The sequence below is a fragment of the Cheilinus undulatus genome, linkage group 13, assembly GCF_018320785.1.
Source record: "Cheilinus undulatus linkage group 13, ASM1832078v1, whole genome shotgun sequence".
Taxonomy (NCBI): domain Eukaryota; kingdom Metazoa; phylum Chordata; class Actinopteri; order Labriformes; family Labridae; genus Cheilinus; species Cheilinus undulatus.
In genome coordinates, this window is record NC_054877.1 from 20,385,730 (window position 1) to 20,407,703 (window position 21,974).

General features: G+C 38.8%; 1 protein-coding gene across 2 annotated transcripts in view; it reads right to left on the bottom strand.

The window, feature by feature from the left end:
- The window catches only part of LOC121519620 (dipeptidyl aminopeptidase-like protein 6), a 117,518-nt gene that overhangs the window by 8,644 nt on the left and 86,900 nt on the right, over positions 1 to 21,974 (bottom strand). For both annotated transcript variants that reach the window (XM_041802399.1, XM_041802400.1), the window contains exons 4-8: positions 18,895 to 18,989; positions 18,700 to 18,774; positions 18,567 to 18,619; positions 18,088 to 18,169; positions 8,060 to 8,180 (exon numbers count right to left, since the gene is read on the bottom strand). In XM_041802399.1, coding sequence (XP_041658333.1) covers positions 8,060 to 8,180; positions 18,088 to 18,169; positions 18,567 to 18,619; positions 18,700 to 18,774; positions 18,895 to 18,989 — 426 coding nt within the window. The remainder of the gene's footprint in view (positions 1 to 8,059; positions 8,181 to 18,087; positions 18,170 to 18,566; positions 18,620 to 18,699; positions 18,775 to 18,894; positions 18,990 to 21,974) is intronic.

The window sequence follows — 21,974 nt, forward strand, 5'->3', positions numbered from 1 at the left end:
TATTTATGTATTATTAATCACCAGTTTTATCTAATGCAAACCATTACTTAACTGCTACAGGAATAAAGTAATTTATATTACATATTTATAATGTTCTTTGTCTTTTTAAACTTCAACTTTATTCATTATTTTGCAGGCAGGTATGTATAGGAGAAATCCCATGTACTGTATACAGACAAACATGTATTAAACCACAGAAACCTCTCAAACACAGCTTCATTTTAGATAAAAACACTAAAGTGCATTTAATGAATCTGAATCATGATGTGATGTTTAACATAAACAGCTATAGATTTGTTAGTATTACAGGATTCATTGTTTCTTTCATCACTATTTGAGGATAATCAGGAAAGTTTTCCCCCTCTGTATAAAATGCTGTTCAACCTTGTTCCACTCTTGACTCTGATTGTTGTAGTTAGAATGCCTATGAACAGCAACAGAGCTTTAATTGAGCCACAAATGCACTGTAACTAAGGAAGCTGACATTTTGGAGGAAAGTAGGCCAAAAAGCACACAAATCCCTCCTTGTTAGAAAGATGTGATTATTTTTAAAGTCCCTGCTCCCCCTCCCTCTTACAAATTTCTTTTCTTCCAGTTTTCAGACTGATTTTCCTCCAGCGGGTGGCAGAAGAGCTCCATGAAATCACTTGCTGTACACACATACCGGTCATATAACAACCTCATGGACGAGAAAAAAAATTATCAGCTCAACCTTGATGAGAACTTTGTGATCTTGTTTTTTTAATTAGAACACGAGGAATTCACAGAGTGAAGTCTTTTGTTACAGGGTCACAGTTTCTGTGGGAGTGTCAGGGCTGAGTTTTCAACATTTGATTGAGGTCACTCTCTAAGGCCAGTTACTGTGTTGGCACACAGAAGAGCTTTCAAGGCTAGTGTCAATAGAATAAAAAATACAATCTCTTCTTCTAGAGCACAACATGGTATCTATTATTCCCATCGTTTTCTGAGGGTTGAAGCATTCAATAGACTCCTGACGTATAGCTTTATCAACACTGATATTTCCTTCAACAAGGACACTTTCAATAGCATGTTTTTGGAGGCAAACATTCAAACATCTTAATCTCCTTGAGCAGGAGAACATGTGTTCCCTCTGAAACCCACAGACAGCCACATGTGCAGGTTAGTAAACATGCAAACACATGATCTCACCTGTTCATTCTTAGAGCAATCAATTCCTTTTATCTGATCTGTCTCACACAACTATTTCTCTGCAGGAAACCTTCAAATGCATCTCATCTTTAATCCAACAATTTCTCTTTCTTTAATCTCAAGATCAAACTTGTTGTGTTAAAGCGTTATTTTGACAACTCAGTAATTATTTTTAACTCTGACTGACATCTTACAGAGGGTTGTTTTGTATTTGTTAAAAGCATTGTTCACATCTGCAGAAGTATTTTCTTCAATTTTAAGATAAGATTTTGTACTACTTAGGAAAAAAAGAAGAAAATTACCAAGGAAATTGTGAATCATCCAAACACAAGTTGTCAGTCTATCATCAGAAATATTCCTTTTGATCCTATGCATGACGCAGACAGAGACATGACAGATATAACAACAAGATCTTTGTTATTACTACAGTGAACCAGCAACAATGACACAGTCAGGACCACTATACAGTTTTAGTTAGTTTTTGTTGTTCTGGTTAAGCTTAGTTTTTATTTAGTTTCAGTTAACTAGAATGACTTTTAAATTTTAGTTTTAGTTATTTAGTTTTAGTTAACTAAACAACCTCAGCTGCTACTAATATTTCTTTATTAGCTGTTATTAATTAGCATTTGTTGCTGTTATTTATATTTGGCAGTGTGGCTGTCCCAGGATCCCCCTGGCCTATGTGGAAAGCATTGAACAGGAACAGCACCTGTTCCTGCTCTTCCTATGCCAGTGAGGAAGGCATAAGGCAGGGCAATATGAAGCAAAAACCCAGAGCAGAGCAGGCATCAATGACAACAGAATGACACTAATTAAGTCACAAAGAGAATAAAGGAGAAGCTGGGGTGGAGGAGGATTGCAAAAGCAGCTTGCAGAGAGAGCAGCAGAGCAAAGGCAGACAAGAGCAGTGTAAATAAGACAGCATGAGAGTGATTAGCCAATAGAGTGCTCGGAGCAAATCAGCTGGCTGTCAGCTGATGAGGGCTTGTGTGAGATCAGCTGATCTCAATTATGGAAGCACATTACTCTGTGGCATGCCTGAACTAAAGCTGTATGCTTGGATTTTAATTTAGAGGTGACACAAAGTTTAAAGTTATGTAAGAGCTCCTTTTCAAAAACTAGACTTACCTCCCACCTATTGCATGCCACTGTGAGACAACTTGCAGACAATGAAAGCACAAGGTCAAGAAACAGAGCTGCAGGGGTCTTTGTTGTGGTGGGATTCACTGAAATCTTCTAAGCAAAGGATGAATATGAGGCCCAGTGACCCCTACCTAAGGACTCCAAAGTCTGGCCAGGTCATCCTTGTGTGAGAGCGGACATTTGTGCAAAGTTAAAAATAAACCCTTCAAAGCATTCTTGAAATATAAGTTGACAACATGAGGGCTGATGACCTTTGACCATTGATTTATATATTACTCTTGAGTCAGAGTGCAAATTTAGGCAAAGAATGAAGAAATTCCCAGAAAGGGCTCTTGAGAGATTGGATTCACAAAAATGGCCAGAATGGACAGACAACCCAAAAACATAATGCCTCTGGCCTACATGTCCTTATTTGAATGGCTCTATCATTTCCTTCTGCCTCCTTCTTGCATTAGTGAGTGCGGCATGAGTGCACATTAAAAGGGGCACTTGATTTGTTTTCTCTGTGCTCCCGTTTTACATGTAGGTGGAGAATTGACAGTAATAGCAAGTGATGAGATTAATATTTTACAGTTAAGGTTATGTGATTACTATCTGAGAAGCAGCAACGCGTTTCACTACTGCATTACTGGCAAATGTAATGTGATTACAGTAACATGTTACACCTAAAACTGCATATCTAGATGTTACAACAGGGGACTTGTTTTGTTTTCTCCAAGGTGAGTCTGCATCTGAAAGTAGTTTTAAACATTCAGCCCTCAGTGACTGTGTCCTTATCCTTATTGATACTCCTCATCAATCTGAGTCCTTATGAATACGAACAACAATCCTTTTCCGTAGTTTGTTTGAAAGACAAAATGACAGTACACCACATTCCAAATGATCATGCAAATAATATTTTTCTCTGAATTTAAACGTAGGACCCCTTCTTTTCTGCTTGAATTTCTTTGCAGGATGTCAGAATAGCCTCCCAGAGCTGCTGTTTGATGTGAACTGCCTCCCACCATCATAGATCTTTAGCTTGAGGATACTCCAAAGGTTCTCAATAGGGTTGAGGTCAGGGGAGGATGGAGCCACACCATGAGTTTCTATCCTCTTATGCCCACAGCAGCCAATGACACATGCATGAAGATAATTTTACTATGGAAGGCACAGTTCTTCTTTTTGTACCATGGAAGAAAAGGTCAGTCAGAAACTCTATATACATTGCCAAGGTCATTGTCACACCTTCAGGGGCCCTAAAGGGGCCTACCTGCTCTCTCCCCATGATTCTGGCCCAAAACATGACTCCGCCCCCTCCTTGATGACGTTGCAGCCTTGTTGGAACATGGTGGCCATCGCAACCATCCACTACTACATCCATCTGGACCACCCAGGGTCTTCACAGTACGATGATCCTGCTTAAGTTTTTGTGAAATATCTAATGTTTTCATACCTTGTCCAAGGCACTGCATTACTGATGCTTTTCGGCAGCAGAGAGATCCTTTATCTTTCCCATATTTCTTGAAATGCCAGTGTTATTAATGCATGCTACTCCCAGTGCAGTTGGTGTCTTTTTTCTTCAAGCTGGCAGGTGAAGGTACTGAATATTGTTTAATCTGATGCACAATGCTCATGTACTTGAGTTACATTAAGAAACCTGTGAGGCCTCATAACAACAAGTTAAAATGATATTGATTCCTGGGTTTGAAAAAAACAAAACCTAGTCTTTATGTACCCAAGTTCTGATCTCCATCCCTAATCGTCAGCACGGAGGCATAAAAATGTAAATGTTTTGAAGTTGTAGAGGGCATCTGATGAGAACTCTGTTTAATCTTAAAGGGAAATTCTCAGATTCAGCCATGAAACACAGAACACACTGTATACTAAGCACTTGAATGAGCAGACCTAGGTAACACAAGTGATCTGAAATTCATGGCTTTCTCACTTTAAAAAAGCATCTCACAATTTAGTTATGGCAGTATACACTACTCACGCTAAAATCCATTCACTCAAGGTCGAGTGAGTGAGAATACAAGAGAGCTAAATACCTGAGAGAGACGAGGAAACCTCTCCTTGAACCACATCCAAACCAACCTTACCTAAACAATACATGTCACAGTAAGCTGCGTAGCTACGTGATCTCTGTTTTTGTGAAACAGACAGTTATTCACTGATAAATCCATAAAACATAGAGGGAACACATAGCAGACAAATCTTTCTTATGCACTGAAAATGGATTATTTCTCTCATGTCATGTTCTGCGTCTTCAACAAAGAACTAATCTCATTAATAAAAAACCGATTAGCCTGATGTGGTCCATGCACTGACGCTGAATTTCTCTCATCATAGCTGCTATTTTATAATTACTTTATCCAATTTTACTATAATTATTATTCAGATCAACCCTCTGTATATAAATCTGTATTTACTAATCCAAACTGTATGATTATAACAATACTTTTAAGTGTTCCCTTCCTTCAAAATAAACCTCTAAAGTTAAAAAAAACAAAAAAAAAAAACAATGAATAATCAATGAAAAACGAGTCTTGATAATGGCAGCGCATCAGTAAACAAAGGCACATCTGAGCGGTATATAATTGGAGTGTCTGTCTCACATAGGCATTAATCAGAAAATGTCCCATAATAAATTACAAATGCACTGCCTTTTGAACATCTGCTGAGAGAGATTGCTGCACAGAGGACATGAATTAATTACATTTTCTGAGCACAAAGACAAGCTATGGGAAGTCTTGATAGGGAGGAGCAGTGAAACAAAGACAGCTGTGCTTTTTCAAAGGGAAACAAACAAACACACCTCAAGGTGCCGGTGGGTTGAGGCAAGGGTCACAGGATAAGATTAAATCATCATCATATTAACTTGATTGAAGAAGCTAACATTTGTTGGCAACCCTGACCAAAGTTCAAACATGCTTAAAACTGAAAAACTTTCTCATGGTTTGGTCTAAGCATCATAGACCAGTTGAAAAACTCCTGTTAGTGAGTCAGCTTCAGTGACTCAGTACTTTTCATCACTGCTGATTTTGTCCTGTGTGTGTTTATGAAACTTTTTCAAAGCTAAAATCTCACCCTGCTTTTCAGAAAAAGTTTGCTCTAGAAAGTAAAGAAGGTTGTTTCTGCTGCATGCAGTTCATCTCTTCATCTGACTCTTACCCCATGGTAATGTTTTTGGGCATGCAAACATATGAATGCAAGAAAGGATATATAAATAATGTTTTGAAACCTTAAATGCCAGTTTCATTAGACAAAGTCATGCTATGAATTTGTAAAATAATAACACCTTTCTTTCTTTACAAGTAAACACTCCTGTCTCTTCCACTAGATGCACATCATGTGTAAATGCACAGCTGATAGAGGAGAGGACTAAAGATTACATTTGAAAACTTATATCAATATAGTCCTTTCCAAGAGGCAGATAAATGTAAGAAGGAGATAGAGATATTGTTTGGTAAAGGATCTCAGTTTTCAAACTGCACATGTATGCAGGATACGCAGCACTACAAGAGATAAAACATGAGAAATTCAACAGTGTTCATTTTGTTGACTGAAACTCTGACTTAAAATGTTCATCAACAGCCTTTTTTTCCATCAGAAAGACTATACTAAGACTAGCAGTCAGATTCTAGACAAGTGAAATAGAAAATTCTATATCCGTTATCTGCTCCCTTCTTTGGTGCTGTAGAAACATGCAAGATGCAAAAAGTGAGTCTGTGGAGGAGACTCTCCATATGTATAAATACAAAGCTTATTCTAAGTTAATTAAAATGTAAGAATTTTATATCAGCTGATTAAACACTTAGTTTTATAGGCCTACTTATAAATAGTATGCCTTCTTTTTACCAGGTTTGTTCTGCTAAATGTTATCAGGTTAAAAGTCACACACAATACCTTTAAATCTAACAGGAGCTTTAAAGAGGCTACAGTGTAATCCTCAGTTTAACAATAACACTAACAACCTACTTGCCCTTTAAAAACACTGAGCATGGTAACTTATTGTCTCTTTGATCATTTGTGCTTTGTCTGGCAGTTACTGTCTTCTTTTAGTCTCTTGTGTCTCAAATGTACACTTCTTGAACACCCTCAGGAAATCATCAGCAGAGGGAAAAGAGCAATCAAATAGTTAATAGACATCTACAACCATTTCTGTTTTGGCTCTCATCCCCATAGTAGCCCTTGACATTATTGAGGTTCTATATCTTTTAAACACTTCTTATGTCGATAGCTTAGCCTGGAGCCATTATGTTTTCAGGTACCTGACCAGACCAGTGACAGGGACCTGGAGGCGCGGGGGCCACATGCAGCCCTCCTCCTCCCTCAACAGCTTAAATTCTGTGTTTAGCTGATCAAATTAACTTAATCTAACTCAACTTGAGGGTATTTTGCAATTTGTAAAATTTGGCCCTCTGGCTGTGAGAATAAAATCTGAGACCCCTTTAGTTATCAAAGTCCCCCATCCCTGGTCCAGGCCATTCTTGTGAACACAATATCTCAAGAGTGCTTTGACAGTTTTTTTAGCAAACGTTGCACAAATGTTTATCCTGGTCCAAGGATGAACTGATTAGATTTTGGAGGTCAAAGGATAAGTTCATGTGGTTCATATGCATCCTTTGCTCATGAATGTAATATAGCCAGAATGAATGCTTTGAGGGATTTTGTTAAAACTTTGGATGCAAGTTCAGTCTCAATCAAGGATGAACTAAATATATTTTGGAGGTCAAAGGTAAAGGTCATTAGGCCTCATAGTCAGCAGTTGCCTACAACATCTGTACCACAGAAAACACCCCAGCCCTTCTTCTTGACCACAGTACCGCTATGCTCTAACAGTCTGGTACTTGGAAATTATAGAGGTACAACTCTCCCAGTTGGTAGTTCTAATTACAAGCTCAAACTGCCAGAACACCTGAAACTATTATCTTTGGCATGGTGACATACTGCCCAATGTCATTCCTGCTGTGGATGTGGACACTAAGATGATGAAAATACTGTATGTGCATGGGTGGTTGAGAAAGCAAGGGCTCAGGTGATCAAAGATGTAAATCCGGGTCCGGTAAAATGTTGTCCTAATCTTTAAAGAAAAAACCTGATAAGATCAAACTGATCCAGATACAGAATTTTAAGGGTTACCACTTCCAGATTACCAGCACTCTGACTGAAATTTCATCATTTATCCACCAGTGGCGTCATCCTGACAGGTAAAAAGCTCTTTATAGCTGCAAGTTTTCATCCAAATAAAAACCCAGATTGGATTTCCCAATCTATATGAATAACCCTATTATGAGGTTCGTACCATCAGATTACCCTTGAACCAATGGCCCAGGGTACATAAATGGTCCAATAGTCTGACCATAACGAGAGGGTGACTTGTGTTGTACAGTAAAGGTTTTTCTGCTTTAAACAAATTAATCTTTGATCAAAATGCTGAAGAATTCAAACACAGAATGGGCTTCAGGAAATAAACAGAGCCAGCACACATAATCCAACAACTTTGAGATAAACTAAACCATTATCTCGGGCCATGCAGGCCAATATGAGCCCACTTCATTGGACTGATTTTAAAAAGAGATTCTTGATTATTAGATTTAAGTTTTAGATTCAAGTGCTTTATTTCAATCACCTTCTTAAAATTTGTCATTTCTCAAAGTCAAAATGGTCCTACTCTGTTCTTCAACATTGTAGCTAGCTGAATGGTTACAATACAGAAACAACAGACCTGTAACAGATTGGTGAGTAGATGTTATGAGCTTACCTTCATAGAGCCAGTCAGCAAGGCCATTGAAGACGACACCCTCTTTACCAGTGGCCACCAGGCGGATCGCTGGGCTCACTACGGTGGCTCGGTAGTAGATGTTGTTTTCAAAAATGAAGACCTAGACAGCAAAATGAGGAAGAAATATTTTACTCCTTGTATGACTGTAAGTCTCAATACTCCACCTCTATTTTTCTCACATCTTTTATCTACAGGTCGAGCAATTAACGACCACCTTTGGCATTTTATCACAACATTCTTCAACTTCTTAATCCTGACAGTCCCAGTCAACACCTGCCTTAAGCGACGTATTACCAGATTAACCTAAATACAGATTGAGCTGGATTCCTCTACAAAACCGTATGAAACCGTCTCTGTTTCTGCAGTAAAGCTGAAGTCCTCCAGGAAAACACAAACATAAACAACACAGACCTATACTGTACCTACTCAGAGTCATGCACAAGCTCCCATCTACTCTTGGATTATTGAAAAATGTCTGCTAGAGTTGGACTATGGCTGGCGTTCAGGTTAAAGTGCTGATTCTTAATGACAAGTTCAGCATCATCTAAGGGAATTAAGACAAAACCTCTCAGTCAATCCACTACAGTGTTTCCCCCACTAAGCCTGGTGTCAGTATGAGGGAGATCAATGTCCAATTGATTGGTATTTGAGGCTAAAGCCGTGTTGTTGTAGCCATGCTGCCAATTGAAACCCCTTCAGTTAAACCTAAGCCTGAAAATCTCCTGTACAAAACTTAAAAAAAAAAAAGAGAGCTCCTTTCACTCTGATCTTCAGCTGCTGTTGAGAAAATCAAAGTTTTATATTGTGGGATCAACATCAGAAGAAAACAGATCAATGCCACACTGTGTTCAAGCAAGGGGAAGCTGCTGGTTGGAGGATGTTTCAAAACTGCCATAGGACAAGAAAAAAATAAAACATGCAGCATTCAAAGCTAACAACTGAATCTCAGAATCAGATTTTTATGAAGTACAGGACGGTCACTTTCCCCTTCAGGCCAAACAACATGACAACTTACAGTGTAACATCAAATCTTTAAAACTGACACATAAATCCTCAAGGTTAGAGGGTCTTTTTAGAGGGGTTTCCATTCAAAGGTAACCCAAAAGTCAGACAAATGTTTTAGCAAAGGGAAATGTACATTTATTCATACTTTCATCCACTACTGACAGCATTATGAGTCAATAGGTTAAGCCGTAGGTGGTGCTATAAAAAAGGGTGAAAAAACACTGCAGAAGAAGGCTGGGTGTAGCTCAACAGCATTTCTTTTGTCTGGGTCTTTTCACCCCTTGTGACACACCCGGAGGCTGCTTGTGGTTTTTTGGCCCTTGAGAAATCCACAGCACAACAAGGGACTTGTGACAACCCTACTACCCATGCAGAGAGTATCCCAGGCCATGTTTACTCTCCACATCCACCCCTTACTTTGCCCTAAAGGTGTGGACTTTGTTATTTTTTTCAACACATTATTTTTCCATGCCCATGGTAATATGCAAGGACATCCAGAGCACGACTTGGGTTGTGTCAATCCTCCCTCTCATGCAATGGTTCCCTCAGGTGGATTTACGTGTTACTCCCCTTAGTTCTGCCTTAATTTTTAGCCCAAACATGCCTTAGAGTTATGTACAATGTAAATGTAATGCAATTTAAAACACACTGTATATTTAAGAATCAGGTGAAGAAATAGCTTTAAACTCTTTAAAAATCTATGTGAACTTAAAAGAGTTCTAGTCCTGAGTGCTAACTTAAGCCTGTTAATCCAGAGACGCCATAGTTTATTTGCTAAATGTGTTTCCACTGCAAAAAAGTCACCTTTCTTCTACTGACATGCCAACTTTTCTGCCTCATCCAAGAGTTGTTTTCAATTTGGAGCATTTCCAGTCAGGCACAATCAAAAATTGCATAAAAATTCATGTATGGAAACCCAACTATTATCAGCTCACAAACTCATTAAATCATTTAGTCACCAACGACCCTGAACGTCCACCAACACCTGGAATAATTTGTAAATAACAGGTGGCAAACTTTTGATTTACACCTGTTCATCGAATGACTTTTCAAAGGATTAAGATGAGAGGAAAAATAAAGTAAGCAAAAGGCTGAAAAAAGTCATTTCAAAGGGTGAAGAGATGAAAGAGGCAACATCAAAGATATCTGTGAAGCTCAGATAGCAGGGTTTCTTTTTGGTGTGAGAGTTTGTGTACATGTCCAAGAGTGCTTCTGGGTGTGAAATATTGCCCAATTATGTTACAGGATGCTTTTCTTCATTTTCGTTTTTTTATTTCATATTTTCTCATTTCTTCCCCTCATCGTTTGAAGTAATAATCTCTGGTTTACTTGTGTGTTTCTGATAGTGTGTTTCCCCAGCCTCACTGATTGCTCTGTCACGGTAGAGTAATTGCTTGTGCTTTAATGAGCGGAGGATTCATCTCCCTTCTCCTCTCTTTGTACATCTGATGCTTCACTGCGCACAGCCACACTGCCATTCACGTTCACAAACACCTCTCATCTTTACATGCTGATGAATGAACATGATAAATTACTCTGGTTTGGAAAAACTTGGGAATCATTTTCTCAAACACTGGAAATAGAAGAAAACCCATCTGATGCTGCCAGGTCGGACAGAAACAAAAGAGAAGAAACTGTTTCATTTTTCTTGCATAACCTGGGTTGTTCGTGAAATCAAATACTGAGCTACTGTAACAGAATCACATAAGTAACAATCAGGTACACTATTACTATATGCAAATTAGATCAGCTTTCTTCCCTCGACAGGCACGATGTCACTGCACACTTGAAATGTTTATATTTCCAAACAGTAATGTATCTATAATTCATGCATCTATAATTCAAACAAATGTATGAGATGAGCAATTATGGGGAAGAAGTAAAGTACAGCAGGAGACAAAGTGTCTGTTGTCACAAAACCACAAAGCAAAACAAAATTAATTTGTAAAAGAACTGTATGAAATGAAAGAATAACAAAACAGGTTCCAGGAGGAATCGCACAGTTGAGCTCCTTAAATGATAGGCTTCTATTTTCTATTAGCTTCCTCCAGCTTTAATCTCTGAGAGAGAAGCTGATGTAAAAGTAAGTGCACCTTAATGATGTGTTTTTTGGCTGGTGTGAGAACCAGATCTGCTCAGGGTGTCAAATCTAATGGGGCTCCTGCGTCTGTGTCTGTGATGTTAAAGAATATGACTGGCTGTACATCGGTATGACGATGTTGTGCAAAACCTTAAGTGACTGATTTAAAAAAAACTCAATACAAATTAATATATATGTTTTTAGTTGATATCATTTTAATGTCACTACACATTATATGACATTTGAGTTTGTTTAAACTGTCTGTACTGTGCAAAATTTTGGGAATTTTGTGTGATGACTGAAAAAATACCATTTCTACTACTACTATGTAATGTATTTGTGTGGTTCGTGATGTGGCCACTCTGCTCATTTTGTTTGTTTTCTGGATTTTTGTAGATTGTCATCAGTTTAGGATGGTAGGATCATAACAGAGAGATTTTTGCCAGAAAACAGTGAATTTAACCCCCAACTTATGTCTCTCTGCTCTGGCACAGAGCCACGCAGCTATGCTCTGATAAGGATAATATTTCTTGTGAGTGGGTGTGGCTTCAGCCCATTCAACCCACACGCCCACATCATCCCAGAGCAGATATTACTGCCTCATTTTTCATGATTTAGAAGCTTAATTTTTATAAACTTAGAGATGCTTTTCATGACTGAATTTGGCCTGGTGGTTCATAACACAGTGGCCTGTCATACAACAAACCTAAAAGAAAGATTTTTTTATCACTTTACAGGGACTTTAGATAATCATACCAGGAATTTGACATTTATGAACGTTGCTCACTGCATATTAACAGCTGATACTAGATATTAAACAATAAACAAACAATAAACTTAGTTGTACACATAGGCAGAGCAAGGGTATGGCTTTTGGGACTTATGGCCCCAAATGTTTTCTAAAAAACTCCAGATCTTTAAGCTTGCTAAAAAGTAGGCTGTGATGATGAATAAAAACATTTGAAACAAATGGACCCTGCTGATCACACCATGAAAATTTCCTTCTTGTTGCCAAGTTGAAAAAAATAAACCATCTATTAAACCTGTAACACCTCATGCATACAGTGCAGTTGATGATGATGTCTAAACTGTACTAAGTAAGAACTTTTTTCCTGCCTTTTCATAAATAAATGTGGATCTGGAAGCACAATTTACTTCTTAGGCTCTTTTTCAAACCCAGTAGTGCAGATCTTAGGCTTTTATACTAAATTCCTACCCTACCAATGTTATATAGCTTAAAAAAATAGAAATAGATTTAAATGTAATTATTGATCTTGCTTGTTTCATAAAGATGAGGACACATTGAGAACAATTACATATTTAAAATAAAGGGGGTTCTAAAGGGTGTTTAGTAAAATGGAATTGTATCATTTTGCCCAAAATGTTGTACAGATTTGTTTACATTTTAAATCTATATTTGACTTTCAGATAGCTTAAAAATAGTGCGTAAAACTGCCAAATTATGAAAACATTTCTGGGGTAGCATGTTCCTGGACCCTCTTAAGTTGAGGCAAAGCCCCGGATATTTGACTCCTTTGGCTCCCCCTAGTTGTACATGCTGAGATAAGAGAAAAGTGTCTCGGACACGACCGCTGTGAAAGCCACTTGTGTAAACTCTATGGTGTACTGCCAATCACATAGTCATGCCAATGCACGGCCAATCATACTGCATAATATCATTTGCAGACGCAGGACCCCAAGCAGATCATCATCTGACACCCCAAGCAGATATACTACCAACACAGACAGAGGGTGACTTCTCAGATTGCAGAAGGATTTCTAAGGCTGAATCCCAAGCTAGACTTTGAGGCAAGCGCTCATGGTTAATGCATAAGTGCTTCATAGTCATTCTATTGAGACATGTAACTGCATGGACATGATGGGGAAATGTTCAGTTAAAGTAAGGTTCCAAGTGTGTTACTTTTGGTACATTTGAAGGGTACCTTGTGTTTCTCATCTAAATATTTAAGGGTTTATTTTGTGCTATTTTCTCACACCAAGACATAAACTGTAGCACTGTAGCACAGGAATAACATTACTTGGGAACATTTGATAAATTATAATAATCACACAGGACATTTATGTTTTCAAGCCTGTCTGTAATTTGTAAACTAATAATTTCAGGGTAAATTACCTTCCATCTTTCAGCACACACAGGTCATACCAATCCTTTGAAATTCAGCATTGCAGTAATTTGTGGTAGTAACATTGATGTTTATTATTATTAGGGCTGGGGCTTTATCGCGTTAATTAAGATAAATTAATTACAGAAAAAAATAACGTGAAAAAAAAAAAACACATTTAATTGCAATTTATTTTTGCACTCCAAACAGCGCGGAACGTTTTTCATTGCACGTGTTCCTGGTATACCCGTAATACTGATGCACAGGACACAACACAACAAACACCATGGAAACCGATGAGAAGTCGTTGCTGGGTTTGACGGGCGGAAAATTTAGTTTTAAAAAACTACTGGATGGACACCTGGATAAAAGCACAGTTGTGTGCAAATTGTGCAAGAAAGAATTTGCCTATCACTGAAGCACTTCTAGCCTCCGCTTCCACCTCAATGCCAAACATGCTGCACCTAGTTCGAGCAGGCAGTGTCGCCAATCCACACTCGACAAGATGACTGGGTTCAGAACCAAAATGAGTAAGTCCATGACTGACAAATTGAAGAACTCACTGGCAAAATGGATTGAAGTGGACTGTCGACCACTCTCAGTGGTAGAAGATAAGGGGCTAGAAGTGGTGCTACAGATAGCGTCGTCTGACCCAAATTATGAACTGCCATGCAGAAAGAAAATTTCAAACAATGCAATCATAATATTCCTTATTCATATTGCACTTTATGTTAACACTCAGTGATGAAAATTGACACGATTTTGTTGTTTAAGCTCATTTATGGGTCTATTCATTGATTCAGTCATATACCAAAAATCCATTTCAATTGAAAAATGTTGCTTCTTGTGTCAAATATTGATATGCGATTAATTGAGATTAATTAATTACAAAGCCTCTAATTAATTAGATTTTTTTTTAATCAAGTCCCACCACTAATTATTATCATTATTTTTTGGTATGTAGGACATTTTCTGTATTTTTGATGGCTGGAAAATAACAGAGCCTGCATTGCAAACAAAGTTTAGAGGCTATTTTGCTTTCCCTCAAGTTTATATCAGTTAATATCGCAAGTAACCTTTATTTGCTCAATTTACTTCCTCTTAATTCAATCAAAATGCACAAGTGCATATCTGCTCCCTTACACTCAACACTTCTCCTCTGTCTCCTACACAGGAAAATGTTGGGAGTAACTTTTCCAGAGTTATTAATATTTTACTGAAAAATAGTAAAAATTTTCTCTTTTTTTTGTGTATTTATCAACAGCCACCACCAGAGCAGGAGTAAAAGCACAGATGAAATTCTACTTGGGTAAAACTTCACCCACACCCGCTTCTCAGTGTCCACTTCAGCTGCATGCACTCATGGACAGTCAGGGCTGGAGCTAATCTTTGGCAGTCAAGATCTCTCCACCTCGTGATGAACTTTCAGACAACAGAGTACTACAGCTTTCATTCAGGTAACCTGGCTCCTCTTCAACCCTGAGTCTAGCATTTTCAGTAAGTTTTATGCCTTGTCTAACACCATTTTGCCCTCTTTTTTTTTTGAGTGCCTCCCTCTTTCTGCAGGTGCTGCTGCCAACCACAGGCCAGTGCACTCACCATTGTTTGTAAGATAGTTGTTGTGAAAAGAAACTCCTGTAACCCTTCTACCTTGACCTGGGTACTTGCCATATGTTCATCACCATTGTTTCTTTGATACTAACAAGACTAGGTTAAAACCTAGTATATGGCTGACAGCAACTATCTGGGATGCCTGTTGAATTGCCTGACTGAAATGTGTGGTCAGGCAGAGTGAATTTGTCATAATTGTTAGTAGTTTATTATTTTTAGATAAAGTTACAGTAAGTGGTTACTGAAATGTAAAAAGCTACATGTTGCTCTCTCTCTGTTTGTCTCCTGTGTGTGGAGGTGAACCCTGAGCACTGCACCCCCCCCCGCTTTTGTGCTACCGCATCTGATTGGTTAAACACAGACACACATCAACTCAGCTGCAGTCAGAGAATGAAGCGGAAAATACGCTCTCTGTATTCTTTGCTATAAGTGCACGAAGGGAGAGCAACACTACAAGAAAAGGGCAAAAACCTCTCCTCTGAACAAAACAAGCTGTCGGTGTGGCTCTCTGCTCTGGATTTAACAAGAACAGCTGCTTTAACAACTGCAGGGGTCCTACTGTGACATCAAAGCTAACAGCTAACGGTGGAAAATACTGGACAAGCCCACTGCAATGATCAGAAAGCCATGCCGAAATAGACCGGGAATAGAGCTAGAGCATTTTTTTCTGTCACAGAAAGCTTTCAGTGTTGCTCTCTGTGCTTGTTTTGATAAGAAACGCTGTCAAAAGCACCACTGTGGCTCAGTCCCAGCTGACTTCACTAGCAGGCCTGCTAGAGTCATTAGCTGGGACACAACAACTCATTAACTGTACACAACTATAGTATATATACAACTAACCCTTTCCCCGTAACTATCACATGGTCATGCATAAGCAGGGCGGCAGAAGAGTGACAACATTGTTTTCTGTTGCAGAAAGCTTTCCGTGTTGAGGCTGAGCGAACATTCGGCTAGCAGCCGTTGTATACAAGCACAACAAGTAACCCTTTTCCCTTTTAACGATCACACACTCAAGCAGTTTGGCAGAAGAGCGAAAACACCCTTTCTGTTACAGAAAGCTTTTAGTGTGGCTGTCTTCATTTGTTTTAATCAAGAAATGTCCAAACATCAGCTCAACAGTACCGGCGACATAATGTTGCACCTACAAGAAAATTCATCTGTGCTTCGAGTTATTTTACCTCACCACACCAAAGAGACACAGAGAGAGAGGTGTGTCTGTGGGCAAGGCACACCGCTGAAGTCACAACTTGAAGCCCTGCTCACCCCTCAAGGGCTTCAAACTCAAGTCACACGGACTCGAGAGTTTATGAAGTGTCATAGTCTAAATGATGTTACATTCAAGTATCAGTTAGCCTAATAATTCCTCCCATAGATACTGTAGTCCCTTTGCTTGCTTAACAAGCAAACACAGTGAGGATGGAGGGAGATGATGAGAGAACCGTTACAGTCAGGAGTAGAACACAGTGCAGCATCAAACTGCAGAGAGAGTAAAGAAAACTTAGGTAACAGGTTTATTTTTAACTATTTAACTTTAATGTGACCTCTTATTAAGTTACTATCACTCTATGTTTGCGAGAACACAAGGATTTCTTCATTTACATTATAAACATCGGTTAGGACCCAGTGTGATTACACACGTAGATGTGTCTTAAAATGTTGGAAATATCTGCCTGTTACATTTGTTAAAATTATTTTACATCAGGGATATCCAGACTGCAGCTTGTTCAATAAATGTAGGGTTATTTCTATTTAATTAGTGAACAACTTATTCATTTACATAAACAAGACACTCTTTTTTATGGAAAAATTAGTGGAAAGGTTAAAAAATGAAATTCCAAAGAATTTAAACAGAAAAAACAGAATTTGGAAGGAATAAAACAGATTTTATAGGGCCCTAAACAGCTGATCTGCATGATGAGCGTTGTTGATGTGTAACGCAACCATACAAATTAAGAAAATGCAAAATAACATCAACAACATAAACGACAGAAAGCTTTTGAAACAAAGACCAAGGAGGTAAGTACAGAAAGGTTAGACAGATCTTTAGGCTATGATCACCCTGCGATTAAAAAGGTGCTTCCATCAATTTTGTTTTCTTTTTTTTCACTATGTTTACTCTAAGAAGTCCTACGTTCATTTTTTCTACTTTGTGCAATTTAATCAAAACCATTGTACATATGCATCCACGTCACACTGACTTACTTCTCTGACTCTTCGCTCATTTAACGTACTCTGTCGATTTGTTGTGCTCTGGCACAGAAAAAGGGTTTTGATAAATGTTTCAGAAAGTGCTTTGCTTGGCTTGTGAAGTTGATGGCTTGAAGTATTCTAACAATATTAAAAACTAGAGCAGATAGTGACCTTGCTGCACAGTTAGAAGTCCCTCTCAACTGAATGAATTAAACCAACACAGGTTAACAGTTAAGCAGGCTTTACTGTACAACGACTCCTGCAGCTTTTCAAAGTTTCACAAGTATTGTAATTTAAAGCTTAAAGCACACTAAATGCACACCACCACCATGGACAACGGTCCTCTTTTCATAGCTTGTGTAGTGTTAGTCTGCTGTTGCCCTGATTCAAAACTGAATGAGCTCTTACTTGTCACACATTAGAGCCCCCCACCAAGTTCAAAACAAACCGTGCAAGTTTATTTTCCTTGAATTGATGGACAAAAATGAGAAAGAAATAAAAATGTTGTTGATGGAAAGGAAAATGCAGCAATTTCCATATGTTATGGAGACCACACACCATGTTAAATAAAAAAAATTGTTTCCCCAAGTGGACAAAACTACTGCTGTGTTTTACAAAATCCATCCCAGAATGTGACTACAGACACACACTTCAGCTTCTGCCATGTGTTTTCACACCCTCACAAACCCCAGACTGTCAGCCAAGGGTCGTGTCATGGAGATGCCATCTGCCACTGTGGCTCACACCAGCCCTCATGTTGTCACAAAGTCGTGAAAGTGAAGATTATTTGGCTTCATGTTGATGTTGGCGGAGGTCAAACCAAGGAGATTTCAGGCTGGGGACTCTTATAGCTATCACCCAATACACAAAAACCTCTTACAGCCATATAGTTTGTCTTTTCTACTGTGACAAACCATAAATCACTGTTGTGCCAGGCTGACTCTGACCGATCTCCACCTGTGTGCCAGTATGTAATCTCGAGAGTACAGCCTCCTTACCAGCTGCTGGCCTCGGGGTCCCCATCCAGCAAACTGTAGGGCAGCCTCATGCACTTCAGGGGGATTTAGGGGCCAAGTTTCCCTGTGGAGACAGATATGAAATTCAGCAAAATGTTTGCCCGTACTTAATGCTTCAAATAAACAAATACACAGTCAGTGTTAGAAGTCATGTGTGTTTATGAGTCTGTTCCCTCGGTGTAAGCCTGATCAATCACCCGAATTGTTTTTCTTAAACCTCAGGCTGACTTTGCTATGCTCACTACAAATACATGACAGTAAGGGGATAAGCAGACAGAGATGGATGAAAGGCTATAAACAGGACAGGCTGACAGTGATACAAAACACTTAAATATGTTTAAATTCAGTGGACTACACGAGGTCAGCCTGAGAGTACACTATTTTCTAGTTACAGAGGGATAAGACAGTAAACAATGAACACAAAGATGACAGACAATAAAAACAACAGATGTGCTTCTTACTGTGTCACAAGGCTGTAAATAATGTACTTGGCCACATAGGAGTGTTGGTAGATCTGCAGAAACAAACAGCATCACAGTTAAAACCTATGAGAAGAACTATGGCACACTGTTTTACTGTGTGAGTGTGTCTCACCGGTTTCACTTCAAAGGCAAACAGAACGTGCTGCATGTCTGGAGACACTTGGTACTTGGCGGCTTTGGCTCTGTCCTGGAAGGGATCAAAAACAAACTCAGAGTTGTAACACCACACAGCGGAAAGAGAGGTTTTACTTACAGCTCTTGGAGAAAATTCAAAAAGAAAACAATCCTGGAGTAAGATGATACTCACAAAAAACTGGTGCGGCACGATATCAGTTCTCGCCTTTGTGTCAGCATTAAGCTTGACAACGTCCCCATCTCTTGTGCGATACAGCAGCTCATTGTCTGTAGATGAAAAATAAAAAAACACCATTAGAGAGGAAGGTGGCAGAAACTAGCACTAAGTTTATAACATTACACAAGATCTGCTGAGGATACTTTGGTTGTTAAGAAAAAAACAACAAAAACTACACTGACAAAGTATCAATATTTAAGTGTATAATATTTGTTAGCTAGCAGTACCACACTCATGGAAATAATTCATTTTCAGTAAAATTTCTGCCCAACTAATGAATTAATGTAGAATATGTACTCTCCCTAAGGGGTGTCCTTGACTAAGGATTTTCATAGTTGAATCTGATTCATCTGATTTTGGCTTTTACCTTAGTTAAACAACTGCTGAATGCCTTTTTAGGGTTCACTAATCTATTTTCTCATTTGCAACATACAGTAAGAGATAAACCACATATTCAAACTAATGTCTTCTTGTCTAAGGATAACAATTTATCTATTCTATGAAAGGGCTCAATCCATCCTCTTTCTCACTCATTAAGTTTGCATTGGTGTGTGTGTGTGTGGGGGGGGGGGGTGGGGGTGTGTGTGTGTGTGTGTGTGTGTGTGGTGGGGGGGGTCAGCTTTATGTTGTTCAAAATGCTCCCACACTTCTACATTATTTGTTCCTAAAGATTCAAAGGCCAGCTGAGATGCTGCTCAAATAGAAGGGTGCCCACCAGTGTTGGGTCATAATACATTAATACAGTATCCCTGGTTATTTAAAATTAGCCATGGCATTTCTTGAAACACTGGTTCTCAACTGGTAGGTCAGGGCCCAAAAGTGGGTCACAAAGCTAGCAGATCCCAAATACATACCAGGAGAAAAATGAGGCAAAAAGTCTATGATTCTGAATAACAAAGCTAGTTTTCCTAAGATAATAAGACAATTTATTGAGAAAATGGCACATTTAGAGATAATGACGTAAATAAAATGTATGCATGTATGATGATCTGATTTTTAGACATTTCTTTTGTTGGGTCCCCTGTTCTTCTTGTTTTGTTCCATTAAGGGTCCAAACTAAAATATTTTGTTGAGTGATTTTTGCTTAGACAGTTTTATTGTTTTTTTACATGTTTAAGTACATCACTAATAATGAATATGAAGACAAAAAGTTACTGTGAAGAAAGGAGACCCCCCCCCATCTCACCCCCAGCAGTCCTTGGATCTGCAATAAAAGCAAATTAAACTAAAATTATCAAAACTTAAATAAAAGAAATACTAATAAAAGTACATATATAACCAAAAATATACATATAAACAAACGTATATATGTGTATGAATACATACATATATCCACATATACCTATGGATGCGTAAAAGTACGTGTGTACGTGCAAATGTAAATTAAATTGAAAGGGGTGAGTGGTTTTTAAGAATCACTATTTCTCAAAAAGAGGTGGTGGTAGTCCCCCATCTGAGAACCATTGGCTTAAATTACAGTAATGAAAAACCGCTTTGTAATATGTGCGTGTATGTCATAAATGCCTTAAGAGTGTGTGTTTGTTCCCAGTGGCAGCATCACTGCCTATGTTCAGTGGTGCTGTAAAATGGTTTTAAGTTGACTTCGGGTGATGCGGTCAAGGAGAGAATACGTGTCTCGGTGAGCTTGCAGTGGTGCACCCCAGTAACTGCTTTTGGTGGATGGGGGGAAAGAAGACTTCGCAAAACTCCTTGAGGCCCTCCAAGAAACTAAGGAGGATTTGACCAAACATATCGATAAGAAAACATCTGACATTCACACTACTCAAAATCAAGTCCTCACTCTCCACATTGTCCGAGCAGGTGCATGAGATTAAAACACTAGTGGCTGCTAACAAGGATGACATCAAAGATGTGAACAACCACATAGGCAACATGGAGAAAATAATAACGCAACTGAAAGATAAAACTGACGATCTCAAGAATCGCTGCAGAAGATCAAATATTAGAACCCTCAATATCCCTGAGAAAGCAGGAGGACGAGATGTGGTCGGATTTTTGGAACAACTCATTCCACAGCTGCTCGGCAAGGACAATTTCACCATGCCCATTCCTTTGGAGAGAGCGCACCACAACCGAAAATCTCTGACCGACCACGGCTCTCATTATAAAATTTCTGAACTTTTGGGACAAGGAGACTTGCGAGGATCAAAGGAGAAATCACCTATGACAACAAGAGGGTCTCTTTCTTCCCAGACTTCAGCGCGGAGCTGCAGCGCAGAAGAGATGGTTTTCTGGCCATCAAGAAAAAGTTGCAGGAAAGGGATATTGAATACGCGCTACTCTATCCTGCCAAGCTCAGAGTCAAACACGAGGGTTCCTTTAAGTTCTTTTCCACTCCAACCGCAGCAGAAAGATTCCTGAAGGACAAGTGAGTAATATGCTCCAAAAGCTGTGAAATAAGTGCAAAAAGACTCAAAATGAGAGAGAGAGGCAGCTGTGTGACATATTTATTTTACCTTCATTTGAAGGGAACGTTACAAGTACGGTGATTGGAAAAAAAAAAAACTTATCCCTTGGAGGATCCTGCCCACTGATAGGGAAAAAAATAGTACATTATTTCCAGTGCTTAAGTGGCCATTTATGTTGTTCTCCCTATCAGAGGTTTCTTTAATCAGAATCATCATTACTGTATCTCTGTACATCTACAGGTTAAATGTCAAACACACCATTATGTCTGATAATATTTCCCTCCTCTTTAGTTTGGTATTCATATTTGTTTACGTAAGATGTGCGGTCTCTTTGTTCGTTCAGACTGCTTATGTTTCTAATACAGCAGTTCCTGAGGCAACCACAGATGTGTGAAATGTTTACCTACCAAATGTTTTTTGTTGGGGTTTTACTATGCAGGTTTTTAGTTTGAAAGTTTGGGGTTCAGTGTGCTCTCTTGGAAGTGATACTTGTGCTGACAAATGCATACATTTTCCTTGTTGGTCTAGGTCTAGTTTAATCATCTCATTCATTTTAGCGCTGCGCCCACTCTTCATACTACAGCAAAGCCTCAAGCAGACTTCTAG